This window comes from Patiria miniata, unplaced genomic scaffold, assembly GCF_015706575.1.
Source record: "Patiria miniata isolate m_02_andy unplaced genomic scaffold, ASM1570657v1 HiC_scaffold_3, whole genome shotgun sequence".
Classification (NCBI taxonomy): Eukaryota; Metazoa; Echinodermata; class Asteroidea; order Valvatida; family Asterinidae; genus Patiria; species Patiria miniata.
Window position 1 is genome coordinate 18,332,625 of NW_024037069.1, and position 17,208 is coordinate 18,349,832.

Here is a 17,208-nt window from a genome sequence, read left to right on the forward strand (position 1 = left end):
GTGTTAAAATGCTCAATTAGGACTCTACTGCAACCATGGAGCAAGGAAAACGTTTTCCTTGCTCCATGCTGCAACACATAATAAAATGATTTATGACTGTATTCAAATAAAGATTTTATTTCAGAATATAACCTCAACAACCAACATCATATCTTCACTATTATATCGTAAATTTTGTATCAGTGCTACGTAGCAGGAATACTAAATGCAGCCTTAAAGTTTACAAAAGCAATAACATGTCAAATTGCATTATGTAAAAAAAACTGAAAAATACATTTGCATCAGTCCTCCAAAGTTTATACTGTAAAAAATTCACAGCTCACCCTTCAAAAAAAGTATCAAGACACAACTGTGCTTTCCACCATCATGGAATCGAATTGGATGGCACTTGATAAGTAGCCTATGGACTAAAAGGCTTCATAGACAAGTCGGTCACAAGTCCAGTTCAAAGTAAATCCGAAGTCCAAAGTACTGAAATCACAAGTCCAATCACAAGCAACAGTGGATGAACAATATCAAAGGAAGGCTGTTTGTCACAGTTCATTGAATAAATTGTGATTTGACTTAACTGAGACTTGATAACTTGTAAGGACTTGTGATGGATGTTACTACAACACTGTTAATCAGTCTATATAATGCATCTATCAAGTACAAGGTTATTAGGCCAAGTAAAAAAAAAAAACAGCTGATCGTTCAGGCATAACATTTTTGAAAAGATGTTTCAGAAGGTCTGATGCTTTCAATATTTTTACTAATGTTCAATAAGCACTTTGAGAAGGTTTTGTGGTCCAAAACTAGTAGACAACTACCCAGAACTATCAAATAAAAAGGGCCTCCTCCTTTCTAAGGCACACATTGTGTAAGCTAAATATGGCTATTTTAGCCCATTTTTCAATAAAAAATCAAAAATAAAAAGGCCCTCATCCTCCTCTTTTTGAAAACCCAGCCGATCAACTGGTATTTTTTTTATGTTCAGGATCATAACTGCAGAAGCAATGTACTCTCTGCAAACTTTTTTGTCTGAAATTCATGATTATTTACAGTTCATATAAAACATCAGAGATGCATACCCACGCTCTTCAAAAAATACATTTTTTTTCTAACAAATTTTCAATTTTCAATTTGTATGTTTTGTTTTAACAAAGGAGCTTTATTCCCATTTGGGGCGTCTGCAACTCTCTGAAAAAGGCTTTTCATTTTGTGCACAAATGAACCCGTCCTGCGAGAGTCGAATTATTGTCTAGCAGCCAATAATTCAAATTTTGTGAAGAAATAATTCAATAACTAAACATCCGTGAATTTTTTTGTTCACTGTCTCATTCAAAAGTGAATAACTTTTATATTGCTAGGAAAATAGCAATCGAAGAAAGCAAATCTATTTTCCAAGGTGAAACTTGAAAATAGCACAGGGAATCATCTTTAAACTACATATCATCTTCTCATTTTAGCGGATACAATGAAAAGGCGTTGACTGAAGATATAAGAAGTGATCACATAAAAATAAAAAGTTGACACATCTTGCACTTATTTTAAAACTTAAATCTAAGTAAATAAGATATTTTTAAAGTAGTTTTAATTCATCCATTTCAATTAAAACATTTACGAGATGATTGTACGAATAATATGAGTTGCTAAAAAGTGTATACATGCTCAAATGTAATTCGAGTAGATATAATTAAGAGGAATATAGTGAAGATATTAACAAATCAAAAAAAAATCATCTTTTGGCACATTGTGAACTTAATTCGACAAGTTAATAGCTCAATTAAAAACACCAAAAGCACAAGTTCAGAATTTATGCATAATTCAGGCTCAAGATATAAGCTTTATTTAATCCCTTTCAATTCAAAATAATCATCATTTTTTTAATGATTTAATCATTATACAAGCGGACTGAAAATGCAAGCATTGTTCATAGCATAAAAAATGGCAGTTTGCAAAAAAAAAATCCCTTGAATACGTGATTTGTATTCACACTGAGAAGACTTTGCCAGGATTCATCAAGTTATCCGGATCTAACGCCCTCTTGATTTTTCTCATTGTAGCCACGCCTTCTTCCCCAACCTCCTTAAGGAGTAGTTCTTGTTTCCCGATGCCTATCCCGTGTTCTCCTGTGCAAGTACCGCCCAACTCCAGAGCACGTCTGTGAAAAAAGGAGGGGAAAAGGAGGCTCTATTTCATGGTGGTTTCCGGGGTGAAATTGTTGGAAAATAAAAAATCCACGAAACAATCGGCAGAGGGTTTGAAAGTCGCTGTCTCGTCGAGGGCCTGATAGTAACGTAGGGTCTATGGTATTTGTATATGCCTAAAGGTTCCCCTTAAAATATCCATTTTGTTTTAATAAATAAATGTTTTTATAAGTAAAAATACCTTTTTGGTAAAACCTCAGGAATTCCAGATTTCAAGAGGGATTCTTTAAAAATCCTGAAATCAGGAAAAAATCCTGATAAACAAAATCTTGAAACCTGGAAAAATCCTGATAAATCTCACCCCTGCACAGCAGAATTCCATTGTGTGCTTACAGCGCTAGCACAAAAATTATGTGCTAACCTGGAAGCACAGAATCCTAAGTTATAGGATGTACGCATGTGCACAAGCCAAGTTTCTATGATAGACCTGAGAAACGCACTTATCATAACCACAGAAGGGCAAAACCTAATATTGATAACCACAGACATTTCTGCATATTAGTGAAGATTCTTTGCTTTCGGTAAGCCAAGCCATATGAAATTGGGTTGTGGCTACAACGGCAACAGCAATATATGAACAAATATAGTAATGGATTTGTGTCATTGTTAGCCATATTAACCTAGCTATAACTTACTGTTTTCTCAGCCCCATGGGATGGTAAAAAAAAGTGTGGGCCAAATTTTAAGGGCACAAATACTGCTTAGCAAATTTATGTAATAAGCAAAGATCAGCTGAGAACCAGTCAAAAGATATATACAACGTATGGCATTTTAACTGGTAACCTATTTTGGCAAAGGAAATTTGTTTTTGTGCTAAGCACATTTGTGAGCTTAGCAGCTCCAGGTTGTTGACCCTTGTTCAAAACAATGGCTCCATTAAAAAGGCTCCGCTGTTTACAACAAACAAGCTGGGATTTCCACAAGTCTAGTCAAAAGTTTTGGCACGTCGGAGTTCTGCTTGTGACGGATCACTCAGTACAATTTATGACTGGGTTTCATCATTCAATTCTCTTACCTTCCTAGTTGACTGCAGAAACTTTTGACGGTCGCCATCTCTGATTGGTCGTCTGTATCGACAGGGATTGCAACGTGGAAGTTACCATCTCCAACGTGGCCCACGATGGTACCTATTGGAGTAGGGATAAAAGAGAATTCTGTTTTTAGCCACAAGGCATGGGTGTGATTGATTCTGAGCACTCGAAGAAAGACGCTGACAATGTGACCGTGGTGGAGCACTGGTACATAGGGAACAAATGCAAAGGTGAATGAGTTAGAACTTGTGTTCTCAGGCAAGACACTTTACTTCAATTGCCTCTTTCCACCAAAGTGTATATGACCTAGGTAGAGACCAGATTATGCTGATCTCAAGCTGAGGCAGAAATTTCTAAGAAAAGTTGTCTCATTTCCTGACAAAAAGCGGTAAAAACTGTGATTGTAATCACAGATGTTGACTGAGCATTGTAACAAAGACAAAGTATTTGGAAATTTGTTAGAAAATGAAACAAAAACAACTCACCATAAAGTCCAAAGTTTTTCAGATCATTTTGCGTCTGTACTATTATTTGTGGCAGCATAGAGACTGGTACGCAGACGTCCGTACACAAAGCCTTTCATTGTAAACAAACAAAAAAGTTACATGAGTTTCCATTCCAGATATGCGGGACACCGCATACTGTCGCTGATTTATTGAAGAGACAAATTTGGCATGAAGACCGATATGAAAATGATGTCCTTTTATGAACTTTGACAGCAAAACTGTGACAAGTATAACTCCATCAGTATATACATACGTACCTTACATCCAGGCCTCTCGGCAAGTGATGCATACAGACAGTCATGTCGCGCCTTCCACAGTTTACTCCGATCTTCGGGTCTGTCAGCCCACTGGAAGTCAGACCCATTGTTGGCTTTCACTATTTCCTCTTCAAATCAAAATAGAATACGAAAAAGGAGTTTAAACAAGACTAGGCTCGACTAGTTCAGGGATGTAGTCGAGTAAAACACAAGTCCAGCCATGAGTAAATCACGGAAAGATTTCCATATACGAAGTTCACTAATTTTCCTCTGTATTGACTAACAAGCCCCCAGATAGCAATTTCATGTCATCAAAGTCAATTTGAGCAGTGAGAACATACAAGCATTTTCTTAGAAAACACTTAGAATTTTTCAGTCCAATCTCATAGGGTTTGTACACAGGGTGTTGAGTGAACTTCGTATATGGAAATCTTTCCAAAATCACAAGCAAGAGGATGAATAATAACAAAGGAATGCCCTTGTCAAATTGCATTTGACTAGCTCGTGAGTTAAAATGGGACTGGAGGACTTGCGATGGACTTGCAGGAAACATGTGATGGCCTCGACTACGTCCCTGTTCGAGTCAACTGACCCCAAAAGTCTCTGTTTAGAAATTATTTATACTCAGTGACTCAGTCTGTCAGTGGACAGTAGGTCTGTCATTCAGGTCCGGCAAAAACTCTCTCTCTGAATTCCGCCAAGTATAACAGAGTAGACAAATGAACCAAGTCAACCAACACAATTCTGCAAAGGGAGTCGTTCAATATGCTTCACCTTACCCACGTACTGCACCTGTGATTTGACACTTTCTTCCGAGCCATGAAACTCTAGGAATAGCGTGGGAGCCACTTTGTGGTCCAGGTGACTGTAATGGTTGCAAGCTTCCATCATAGCCTCATCCAAAAACTCTGACAAAAAATGGAGAAAAAAAATAGAACCAATCATGAAAAACACCAATTTATAAAAAAAAAAAAGGCTGAAATTTGCCTACTTGAGAGTCACTTTGTAATAAGTACCAGGCACACTTTTGGTCAGAATAAAAAGGCTAACTCCCAAACCATTCATCCTAACACATCCTCAACAATTCCTAAAATTCTCCAACACGTCTGGGAAGATTTTAGATTTTAAATGGGGCTTGATGCTCCTTGCAGTACATATAATGTGCACTTGGGTTTCTGCTGGATTCAGAAAGGTTATAAGCAAAGAAGCCTCGGGAGTTGGATGATATGTATTACTTTTAGCCAGTTTTATTATTTCAATGAGTATAATCATACAACTGCTAGTTTGCAACATATTCACTGACGACTGGTAGGAAACGATTTTGAATTGTGAATAAATGCAGCAAATACAATGTATTTCACTCGGACTATCACATCAACCCTAGATTGGTACCCAGAATTGAACAAATCAGCCCGGTTGCCAGTCTACCAGGGCCAAACCCTCGCAGCAGCCACGCGGCAATAAAATTCTCCACATTTTCCAAATAAGGGCATAATTTTTTTCAATGGGCCAATCAGGCCAAGCTTCCATGTAATCCTCACCCCTTCTATAAACCACAAGCCTGTAGACTCTCATTGGCCAGACCTTAGCCAGTAAAAAAAGGAGTAAACAAGTCAGGTGTGTTTACAAACACAAATGCCCCGCAACCGTGACTGTTTCCATGACATAACACCACTCTAACATCAACTTACATGTACCTTGGTCAAATGGAACGTTCATTGACAGCATTAGTGTCTTCTGTAGGTTTTATATGAATTAATCCCTAATCCCTATGATCTCAGAATAAATACAAGATTTCTATTGTTTTAGCCACTGTGACCTTGACCCTTGACCTTTCGACCCCCAATGCGATAGGCTTCTTAGGATTGCCAAGGACAATCCACAAACCAAATTTGAAATTCATATGTAAAGTATATCTCAAGTTATCACGCTGACAAAATTTCTTTTGTTTTTGCCACTGTGACCTTGACCCTTGACCTTTTGGCCCCAAATGCAAAAGGCTTCTTAGGATTGCCAAGGACAATCCACAAACCAAATTTGAAGTTCATATGTAAAGTATTTCTCAAGTTATCGCGCTGACAAAATTTCTATTGTTTCAGCCACTGTGACCTTGACCCTTGACCTTTCGGCCCCAAATGCAATAGGCTTCTTAGGATTACCAAGAACAATATACAAACCAAATTTGAAGTTCATATGTAAAGTATTTCTCAAGTTATCGCGCTGACAAAATTTCTTTTGTTTTAGTCACTGTGACCTTGACCCTTGACCTTTTGGCCCCAAATGCAAAAGGCTTCTTAGAATTGCCAAGGACAATCCACAAACCAAATTTGAAGTTCATATGTAAAGTATTTCTCAAGTTATCGGGCTGACAAAATTTCTATTGTTTCAGCCACTGTGACCTTGACCCTTGACCTTTTGGCCCCAAATGCAAAAGGCTTCTTAGAATTGCCAAGGACAATCCACAAACCAAATTTGAAGTTCATATGTAAAGTATTTCTCAAGTTATCGCGCTGACAAAATTTCTATTGTTTCAGCCACTGTGACCTTGACCCTTGACCTTTCGGCCCCAAATGCAAAAGGCTTCTTAGGATTACCAAGGACAATCCACAAACCAAATTTGAAGTTCATATGTAAAGTATTTCTCAAGTTATCGCGCTGACAAGATTTGTCCGGACACACACACCCACACACACACCCACACACCCACCCACCCACCCACCCACCCACGGAAGGACAAGGCGGAAACAGTATGCCCCTTCGGCTTCGCCGCGGGGCATAAAAAAGGAGTTAAAAAAGGAGTGTTGAAAGACAGAAGCCAAGATGGCGGCTAATGCCTTTGTGCAGTAATGGGAGATCTTAGTGGCCAACCCCTTTGTGCCGCCGATCCCTTTGTGTCAACCCCTCGTGCCGCCCAGAGCTCAGACAGGTTGTAAACAATCCCTGGCCATGTGAATGACCTATATCTTGTGCATGTACAGGCATGCCAGGGTTATTGACCCATAAGCACATGTGGTGCTAAAATTCTCCACTTGGGTCCACCGCGTAATTTTTTTGGGCTTGATCCACGAAGGGTAACCAGTCAAAAGAGCCCTCTTTGATAATTATATGAGAGGATTACAATGTTGGTTGTTTACCAATGCGAGCAATTGGTACCCCGTACTGCATGACCTGGGTGACTGAGTCGACGGCCTCTTGGACAGAGTCAAAGGAACACACAGCGGCTAAGGTCTGAAGAAAAGCCAGAAAATAAAAACGATTAATAAAAATAGTTTGATCTAGACAGGCAGCAACTGCAGGCGCAGTCGGTGTGTGATGAGCTCTGGGCTAAATATATCATGCAGCTTCTAGATCTAAAGCAAAAGAAAATCTTGGTAAGCAAATGGATGTGCTAAGCCCATATCAGCAGCGAACCAGTCACATGCAATGTAAATTGTGGGGCATTTTGGCTGGTAACCTATGTTTACTAAGCAAAATCTTTTGGTGCCTTGCAAATTTTTGTGCTGAGAAGTGTGCCTTTAATTATGTGGGGGAAGGGTACTTTATTTAGGGGGTTGTTTCCGCCCCCCCCCCCCCCCCCCCCCCCCTCCCCCCGGCATTTTAAATTATGCCATTATCCGCCTTGGACCAAGTGCAGTGATTAACACACATTGCACTACCCCGAAAACCCTTTACTTATTGAAAACCAGAGAGATCGTCCTAATGCAGAATGACAACTACAGTGGATATCTCACTTACAGCTTCAGGTATCCCATGAAGCCTCAGTGTTGCCTTAGTGATGATGCCCAGCGTGCCCTCTGACCCAACAAACAGGTTTGTCAGGTTATACCCAGCAGCAGTTTTCCTGAAAAGCCCAAAAGCCAATATTTCAGTACAAGTGGTCTCACATAGTGTTGTGCAAACCTGACCCAAAACCGACCCGACCCGAAACTGACTTCGGGTCGAGTCGGGTCGGGTCGGTTCGCCCATCATTTCAGTAGGGTCGGGTCGGTTTCGGTTTTGCGTTTGTGGTTTTCAGGTCAGGTCGGGTCGGTTAAGCCATTTTGAAAAAACCTGAAATAAACCGAAATAAACCAAAACAAAAACGAACCAGTTGGGATATTCACACAGATGCAATATTTACTGCAGAGTCACTGTGCCCAGTGTGACCAAATGTGGTTCGCCGTCTGTCACGCACTGTCTATAACATGTAGGCCCACCAGTAGGTCACGTTGTGAGTACTGTCCGATATGATTCAGTTACTGAGAGATGATTTTCGCACAACACGGTTAAGTTCAGGCACAAAAAGCAGACACAATTTCCCAAGCCAGATTTTCAGGGTTTTTATGGGTCGGTTCGATTTCGGGTCGGTTCGGGTTTCCTTGAATTTTTGTCGGATCGGGTCGGTTTTAGGAGTTCAAATCGGTTTCGGTTCGGATTTGGTTTATATCTATGTTTCGGGTTGGTTTGTCCTAGTCATCAACCTGACCAGATGCACAACGCTAGTCTCACAGTAAATCAGGGATGTAGGGGAGTCCATCACAAGTCCCTGCAAGTCCATCACAAGTCCTCCAGTCCCAATTCAAGTCACAAGCTATTCAAATGAGCTTTGACAAAGGCATTCCTTTGTTATTGTTCATCCGCTGTAACTTGCGACTGGGCTTGTGACTGGATTCATGATTCAACTGTGACTGGACTTGTGATAGACTTGTGATGGACCGGACTACATCCCTGAAGTAAATCATAGTTGAAAAATGTCAGATTTTCATGATCACGTATGCCATAAAATCAGTAAAACATTTCATACTTGGCCCTTTTGTCTTTGCCGGCAGAGTGTACGACAGTACCATCAGCCAACACTACTTCAAGATTCAACACGTTTTCTCTCATTGTACCGTAGCGAACGGCATTGGTACCCGACGCACTGGTAGCCGCCATGCCACACAGCGAGGCATTAGCGCCAGGATCTACAGTTATTATTAGGAGAGAGGAAGAAAGAGTTTGGGAAGCACTGTCAGCTTGGACAAAATAAGGCCATGTCCAAAACCAATGGCTATGGATATCCACTGCAGGAAGTCAATGATACATTCTGAAGCCACAGCCACAAAACAGCCGATTTGGACACAGCCTCAAACTTCAGAGAAACTTGTCCAGAGATACCAATGCACAGCAATCACGTTCAGAACATGTTATCTAATTAGCCCCACAATCTAATCAGTAATCCATTAGTACTACCTGTACCACCCCCGGAACCGCCCCAGCACTATACGGATTGTATGAATTCATCAGGGAATGTTAAAAGTACCCATGGCTTAAAACAACCAGCCAACTCGCCAACTAGTGAGTCAACCAGTCAATCCAAGTTCCAGTCGGCCAGCTAACCAACTAACACCAGTAAGCCCAACATTGGTGTCAGAGAGGTTAGTGTGCGGGAGGGGGGTGAGGCTGTGCCAGGGGTGGAAGGGCACTCACAATTGAAAAAATTGCCTTATTTGAGACAATTTCTGTCACTGCCCGGGGAGGGGGGGGGGGGGGGGGGCGTCACCCCTCCGCACCCCCTAGATCTGCCAGTAAGCCTACCAACAACCAACAAGCCAACAAACAAGTTACCCAGTCAACCAACCATGTGTAGCCATGAGTGGTCGGACAGTCTATCAGCCAGCAGGCCGCCCAACATGCCAATCACCCTACCTTACCTATAGGAAACCACAGACCAGCATCCCTCAGGTGGTTGTTGAGATCCTGCCTCGTAACCCCAGGCTCAACAGTCACGTCAAAGTCCTCGCTATGCAAGGATAAGATCTGGTCAATGTGGCTCAGGTCGATGCAAACTGATCCCTGGGTTGGAGGAGAGATCCATATCAGAAAGTAATTTTGCCAGAGTTTTAATCAAGTTGGTCACGAGTCAAACACAAGCCTTCAGTCTCGTGCCAAATGGCAAGCTATTTAAATGCACTGTGACAAACGGCATTCCTATGTCATTCCTATCCCCTGTTACTTGTGACTTGACATTAAAACTGATTTGTGATTTACAATTTTGACTCTGGCTTCATTGTGGTTACTACTACTCCTGCTGCTGCACTTGACCATCAACGGGTCATAGTGACCTCCAACCTCCCTGGTCAAGGGCAAGGGACCAGCACTCGATTGGTGACAGCTGCACAGCATCCGCAACCTGCTTAAGCCAGGTAAGCCGGGGACGACCACGAGGCCTTGTCCAGGTGGCAAGCCATTGCCCAAGGTCAACTGGACGACATTATCTGGGGCAAGACAAGCAGGGGCAGGAGCTTGGAGGCGCCCAACATGACCAAAAAGGGTGTGTCGCCTCCCTGAGATCTCAGACGAAATGCTACCAAGCCCCGTACGCTGCTGGATGATTGCACTGGAAATGAAGTCGAACCATTGGATTCCAAGTATGCGAAGCTGACACTGCACGTGGAAAGCTTGAATGCGTTGTAGTTCTTTCCTGTGGTTCCTGCTGTTATATCAAATTTGAACTGGCCAGCCGACCCAAGGTTGTACATAGGACGTCTGCACTAGTAAGTAGGAGGTCCTAGGTTCAAGTCCCAAAAGGTTTAAAGCTTGTCATTTTCTCACAAAGTCTTGCAAGGCATTGAGAATGGATTGCTTAACAAAATGTTTCCAGTGATGGGCAAAACCAATATTAAAATTTAAATAATCTGAAAGCACAATAAATGAACTATGACTACGTATGTTGTTAAGACTAGCAACACTGACCCATGTACACTAACCTTTGACCCTGTGACCCCTCCTTCTAGCCCTGTGCCAGTGCCGAAGGGCACCATGGGTAACTTATGCTGGCTGCAGATCTTGGCTATTTCTGAAACCTCTTGGGTGTTCTTTGGGTAAACCACGACGTCTGGAAGAAATGTCCTGCACAAATAAAGCAAATTATAAAGTCAAAAGTAAAGTCTATTTTCCCCTGGATGGGATGCCAGTCCATTGTGATGGTCTTGTGATGGACTTGTGATGGACTTGTGATGGACTTGTGATGGACTTGTGATGACGTGTGATGGTCTTGTGATGGGTTTGTGATGGAATTGTGATGGACTTGTGATGACTTTGAGATGGACTTGTTATGGACTTGTGATGGACTTGTGATGGACTTGTGATGGACTTGTGATGACTTGTGATGGTCTTGTGATGGGTTTGTGATGGAGTTGTGATGGACTTGTGATGACTTTGTGATGGACTTGTAATGGACTTGTGATGGACTTGTGATGACTTGTGATGGTCTTGTGATGGACTTGTGATGGAGTTGTGATGGACTTGTGATGACTTTGAGATGGACTTGTCATGGACTTGTGATGGACTTGTGATGGACTTGTGATGGACTTGTGATGACTTGTGATGGTCTTGTGATGGACTTGTGATGGAGTTGTGATGGACTTGTGATGACTTTGAGATGGACTTGTCATGGACTTGTCATGGACTTGTGATGGACTTGTCATGGACTTGTGATGGACTTGTGATGGACTTGTGATGACTTGTGATGGTCTTGTGATGGACTTGTGATGGAGTTGTGATGGACTTGTGATGACTTTGAGATGGACTTGTCATGGACTTGTCATGGACTTGTCATGGACTTGTGATGGTCTTGTGATGGGCTTGTGATGGGCTTGTGATGGGCTTGTGATGGACTTATGATGGGCTTGTGATGGACTCAACTACAACACTGCTTGACCCTCTATGAAACCTTCGGGGACTACATCAGACGATGAATCTACTTTCTCACCGATGGTAGGACTCATCGTGCGAATGCTGCTCACAGACTGCTTCAGCTGATGAGACGCTTTTATCCCCAAGAGTTGTTTGAAGAGCCTTCAGAGCTGAGGCTGGCACTGACTGAAGATAAAAAGACCAACATCAAAAGTGACAACCCTGCAAGGATGTGTATGCAGGTCCAGAAAGGTTACTGCTATGAAAAACAGCCTCTTTGTGAGAATTTCGGTCACTGACTGGGGAGGGGGAAAAAGGGGGGGGGGGGCGCATCCTGCGCACCCCCTGGTTCTGCCCCCGCCCTGGCCCCGCTTCACCATGAAAAGAAAACACAGTCTGAACTTTTCCAAAATAGTAAACTCTGTACTGATTTTGAACAAATAGTTCCGAATCATATTTTCCACACCAAAATGTACTGTGGCTTTAACACTAAAATGGGTAACGAGATAGACCTCCCCCCCCCCAATCTCCCACTCCACCTCATAAACCCCTCCCTACTATAGGCAACTCCCCTTATGTGCTTTAACCACTCACCTGGTGAACGGCGGAAGATGTTGCCAAGAACTGCCGACATCTTGGCACAGATGCTGGAGTAAACGTCGGTCTGCTGCCACTCTCAGTCAGAACTCTGGAGGCGATGAGGCAAATACTCTTGAGAAGTTTAGACGGAGCCATTGTGGCTATGGATTAAAACATTAACGTATAGGATTAGTTTGGACATGATGTGGATAACATAGAAATGTTATTGTTTAATTACGCCTACCATAATTCGGAACTTTTTCTTTGAAAAAAGTTTTGTATTTTGGGATAGTGTTATTATTATTTTTTTATATATATATATTAAGGATAGGAAAAACATAAATGAAGTTGACAAAAAATTATACCAAGAATCGTTGAAAACCAGTTATGATTGTTTCAAATTAACCTTTGAATTTCCTTTGTTCGCATGTTCTGTGCCGTGCTGGTAATGGAGCTACTTAAACAAAAAATCGGGGACTGGTTCACAGTCAAATACACACACACACATATTAGACAGTTACACTGCCTTTCAACAGCTCAAACAATGAGTCAATGACACAGTGTTGTAATCGTAGTCCAGTCTATCACAAGTCCTTGCAAGTCCATCACAAGTCCATCACAAGTTTTTTAGTATTCAAATGAACTGTTAAAAAAGCATTCATTTTATTATTGTTCATCCTGTCTCTCGTGACTGGACTTATGAAAGGACTTGTGAAACTCAAACATGTCAAAAGACATGTGAAAGCACTTGCTCTATGATGAAAGTATGTGTGAAACTGATTAGGCCCCTACTAAAAAGTGAAAGGACTTATCAAGTTATGAATGGACTCGACAACAAGATTGGTCAACGAATCACAACTTAAATGCGACAGTACACTAAATGTTTTTGTAACATTGTACTAGGAAAGAATGTTGCAACCAGGCGCTGCTTTTTCTTCATAAAGTCAGTCATTGCAAATATGATAAGACATGAATCTGGGACTGAGAAACATTTCCAATTTTGTTGTAAGGAAATACTCAGAAAATTTTCTTGACTCTCCATAGACTTAGACTTTGTACACAACAGCTGAAGTGGCGTCAGGTTGCAACATTCTTTCCACATTATATTTACGTGTGTCAAAACAGGATAAATTGTCTGTTATACATAAATTAATTCTCTACACACACAAATAACAATTCTAACCTCAGTTCTTCACCAAACCCTCATCAATCAGCTAGCCCGAGTGTTTACCTTTTATAGCGCCCTCTGTTGACTACATTTGCAACATTCTTACGTCACATCGTAAACAAGGAAGTGAAATCTGAAAATCTTTTAGTTCTACTCGGCACTGCTCGGGGAGTGACGACGGGCTCTCTGATTTTTGCAGTAATTTTTCAGAAAAGAAAAACGATCCGACGTCGAAATGGCAGATATGAAGAGTGAATGGGCCATGTGGGCCAACGAACACGGCTTCGTGAGTGGAATTGGTAAGAAAACACGAACAATCTACGGATGGTCCACTTTCCGGACACTTCTTTTCTTGCCTTGCTATTTGCTCTGACTGAGTGACCGTGCATGTGACACCGATTAATCTTCCAAGTTCCATCCATTCCTAAATAATTGTGTCTATTCATCAAACTGTTGGCATCCTTACTATCAAAAAGTCCTATCAAAATGAGCAGTGTTGAGGATAATTTTTATTCTTTTATTCCATGAAAAATGTATGTTTCAATTGTTCTTTCTTTTTAATTTTCTGCCCCCCCCCCCCAGTTTTAGGTTTTATTAACTAATCTTTTCATTTTGTACAGTGATGCTGATGGGAGGCATAACTGGCGTCTTTGGATTTGATGGATATGAGTTTGCAGCATACACCATGTATCCTTATTGATTTAGCATTAACTACTATCGTTAAGAACTGCTAGAGACATCCAGAATCTTTTTACAATTTCTTTTCAAAGGGAAAAATTTCCGTACTGGGCCACCTCTTTTTTCAATTAATTTTCAAGCGCCAACAGTTGCATCCTTTATGGTTATTCCCTCCACTTTCCCTCCTCTACTCTCATCCTTTCCTTTCCTTTATTCCTATTTATTAATGGTATTGGTAGTGGATATTTTGCCGGAGGTAACGCCGGCAAACTAATGTTTACTAAAGGTTTGCCGGCGACAATCCATATCAACAGAGGGCGCTGTACTCTTTAAGATAGGGCTGAATTATAACATGTAATAAATTCCCACCCAAGTTGTGTAGCACGGTCGGTGCAGTGGTTAAGCAATGGCTCTAGTGTGTGGGATGTCCAGAGTTCGAATCCTGATCCCCGCCACAATTTTAAGGGTTTTTTTTCCCATCCCCAAATAAATAAGAATATTCTTCTTTTATTATTTTAAAATGTCTCAAAACATTTTATTGCAGAGTATTGCTTTTTCTTTTTCAGAGTTGTGGCTCTGGAGGATTTTTTTTAAAGGGAAATAAAGTCCGAAATTATAAAATGGTCTGATTCCCATCTTGTAAATACAAAAATACAACGATAATATTGGCATGGAGCCAGACTAAAATTTGTCACCGGAAAATGTTTAAGTACCAAAAAACAGTAACTGCGCATGTTCAGTGCATATCCGGCAAACTAACGTTTACTAAAGGTTTGCCGTCTCCGGCAAAATATACACTGCCTTTTTTCTTCAAGGACTTGTGTAGTGGTTATGCCTGACAAGGTTTGGGTGAGTCCCAAGGGGAACTAGTGAGTCACAGGGACAAAATGGCACATTTTGCAATTCAATTTTTAGAGATGCTAGTCCATGTTGAAAGTTTCCTCTAGCCCTATTACAACAACCTAATGATAAAATATAGGGCTGAGGTAACTCCAGCTACAGTCGATGTACATTTGTCAGTTTCAGATAAATAGAATGATTTTATTAATTTGATATTGTTGATGTACCCTAACGTGGCGCGGCCCCCAACGTGGCGCACTTTGATTTTTCGCCTGTAGCGCCTAGCTAGAGCAAAAGTTTTAACTGAAATTTCACAGAAAGGGAAATTTCATCAAGTTCTTAACACTCCCGTTCATAAATCGCGAGTTTATCTACCCATTACAAAGTTAGAAGAAAAAATCATTTTGACATGTTTTTCCAATTTTATGTGCAAAGTGTAAAGTGAACCCTTTGAAAATGCCCCGAAAAATAAGAAAAAAAAATTCTGACAAACTTTTGGTTGGGTATGTACATTTGTAAGTAGAGATAATAATGGTTTATCAGAATCTATCAACTTTACAGGAATTCTTAAATGTCAATTTTGAATTTTCCGAGATTTATTCAATTGCGCCACGTTAGGGACCACTCCGCCAATTTGTGCCCAATTTCCAGACGCCACCGTTTTTGAATTTCGGATTAAATTTCATGAAACCGAAATTGTTCACAGAGGTTAAATAGCAAGCATTAATAAGGTCAAAGTACCAGAATTTCACTGCATGAATTTGAGGTTTGTCACCAAAGCAGTTTGGCAACACTACACAAGAAAAGTCGGGTAAACGTTGAAGTGCGCCACATTAGGGAACACAACCATACCATGTTTACCTTGACTGAATTAATCAGTGCTGCTGGCGCCTTCATTACGTTGTTGGAGTATCCTCGGAGCCAACGGAGGAAGGGATCTCTTGTAGCCAGAAGGTACAAATTCTCAACAAATATCGGTCCACGTATATGGCTTGATTTTTCATTTTTCTTTCAAACACCTTGAACATCATCATAGCCAAATTCGGATTTCATAGAATACTGATTTTCTAGCTTGCAAAATTCCAGTTGAGAACTTTTCAAAAGTTGTTATATGCTTTTAAATGTTTTTGTGATTTTAAAAGCATTTCTCAAAATTAGTCTACTTCCCTGTTAAATTCTTGGCCTCGCTTTTGTCAGCAATATTCATTGAAAATTATTTCTGTAAAATGTTGATATTGTTCTTTATTTTGTGATAGGTTTCAGCATATACTGCATCCCATCATGAACCTAGGTGGACCAATCACCAAAAACTACTACATTCGTTTTGTCCTGTATTTGCTGTAAGTTACCTTTTACTGATTTCCGTATCCATATCTGCAGAAGCATCCCAGGGGAAACATCGCACCAACTACATGTAGTTGTGCATTTTATGTGGGACTATGTCAGCTTTTATCATAACTTGTTTCAATACTTTTAAATTGGTAGTGATACTTTCGGCAAATGTCTTTATGCTAAATTGCCTACATGACAGAATCGAGAGAGAGTTTTGATAAAACAAAAAAAGCCCAACTAGTATTTTGGAAAGTAAACAAAGTGGATTTTTAAATTGATGTACCTCAAGGAAAAACGAAGATTTTTATTTGCACATTTTTGAGAAAATTTGTAAAGCCTTTGACAAAGGTATACGAAATGGAGGTCTGGAACCATTGTTTTCTCATTCACATTTCACAGCATGTCGGTACCCAGCATCTTCACCCTGCCCACAGTGCTCGGCGGTGCGTCTCTCTTCATCGCCGGTCTCATTTATTTCAAGGCCGCCCTCGGGGGTGAGGGCTGGCACGTGGACAGCATGGCGCTGGCTCGTCAGAAGACGCTGACTAACCGTCCCCCTGCTAATCCCCCGCCCCGTCCCCCACCCCAGGGTGCTGCCAAACCTGATGATAACTTCACCGAGATCCCCCTGGGTAATGTCAGTGGGCAGTAAATATATTGTAATGTCAGAGTGACAAGAATTGATCAACAATACTCTTTGCTCACTAAACGGTGATTTTTGTTCGTGGAATTTTGGATCTTGGAACTTGCTGTTTAGTATTTATCAGGTATTTAGGCCAAAAAAATTGTTCTGCTTCCGGTTTCCCTACCTACCCTATTCTGACAGCCCCTACCCTAATTTTTTTATTGGAAAAATGAGGAAAAGAACACCTAAAACCAACAATTACTACCTTTTACCCTTGACTACATGCAGACACCTCCATATGATCGTACACACAAAAAATTGCCCCCCCCCCCAAAAAAAAATCCCTA

At 41.0% G+C, this 17,208-nt stretch overlaps 2 protein-coding genes across 4 annotated transcripts; one reads left to right on the top strand and one right to left on the bottom strand.

Moving 5' to 3' along the window:
• Positions 1-89: 89 nt before the first annotated feature.
• LOC119737507 (probable D-lactate dehydrogenase, mitochondrial) lies at positions 90-13,551 on the bottom strand. Of its 3 annotated transcripts, none has more exons than XM_038211922.1 (13): positions 13,330-13,349; positions 12,234-12,379; positions 11,716-11,825; positions 10,712-10,853; positions 9,656-9,797; positions 8,767-8,926; positions 7,719-7,824; positions 7,118-7,211; positions 4,763-4,891; positions 3,984-4,111; positions 3,706-3,796; positions 3,205-3,316; positions 90-2,143 (listed from the first exon to the last, which is right to left on the bottom strand). In XM_038211922.1, the coding sequence occupies exons 2-13, from the start codon at positions 12,372-12,374 to the stop codon at positions 1,972-1,974; spliced, it is 1,527 nt and encodes a 508-aa protein (XP_038067850.1). In that variant the 5' UTR covers positions 12,375-12,379; positions 13,330-13,349; the 3' UTR covers positions 90-1,971. The 3 variants fall into 3 exon arrangements, with proteins under 3 accessions (XP_038067850.1, XP_038067851.1, XP_038067849.1); XM_038211923.1 differs by lacking the exon at positions 13,330-13,349 and adding an exon at positions 13,450-13,551 and having other exon boundaries at positions 98-2,143; XM_038211921.1 differs by lacking the exon at positions 13,330-13,349 and adding an exon at positions 13,402-13,472 and having other exon boundaries at positions 98-2,143.
• Positions 13,493-17,021, top strand: LOC119737509 (cytochrome b-245 light chain-like). The gene is made up of 5 exons (XM_038211925.1): positions 13,493-13,685; positions 14,007-14,073; positions 15,784-15,858; positions 16,161-16,244; positions 16,636-17,021. The coding sequence occupies exons 1-5, from the start codon at positions 13,622-13,624 to the stop codon at positions 16,886-16,888; spliced, it is 543 nt and encodes a 180-aa protein (XP_038067853.1). The 5' UTR covers positions 13,493-13,621; the 3' UTR covers positions 16,889-17,021.
• The last annotated feature ends 187 nt before the right edge of the window (positions 17,022-17,208 follow it).

What these genes read in the sequence shown, in the direction of transcription:
- LOC119737507 (XM_038211922.1), bottom strand. Translation starts at nt 12,374, where the DNA reads ATGGCTCCGTCTAAACTTCTCAAGAGTATTTGCCTCATCGCCTCCAGA. An exon ending in CACGATGAGTCCTACCATCG is followed by an intron (nt 10,854 to 11,715) that starts GTGAGAAAGTAG and finishes TTATTTGTGCAG; the next exon opens with GACATTTCTTCCAGACGTCG. An exon ending in TTCTGCAGTCAACTAGGAAG is followed by an intron (nt 2,144 to 3,204) that starts GTAAGAGAATTG and finishes CTTTTTTCACAG; the next exon opens with ACGTGCTCTGGAGTTGGGCG.
- LOC119737509 (XM_038211925.1), top strand. Translation starts at nt 13,622, where the DNA reads ATGGCAGATATGAAGAGTGAATGGGCCATGTGGGCCAACGAACACGGC. An exon ending in CGGCTTCGTGAGTGGAATTG is followed by an intron (nt 13,686 to 14,006) that starts GTAAGAAAACAC and finishes CATTTTGTACAG; the next exon opens with TGATGCTGATGGGAGGCATA. An exon ending in CGTTTTGTCCTGTATTTGCT is followed by an intron (nt 16,245 to 16,635) that starts GTAAGTTACCTT and finishes CACATTTCACAG; the next exon opens with CATGTCGGTACCCAGCATCT.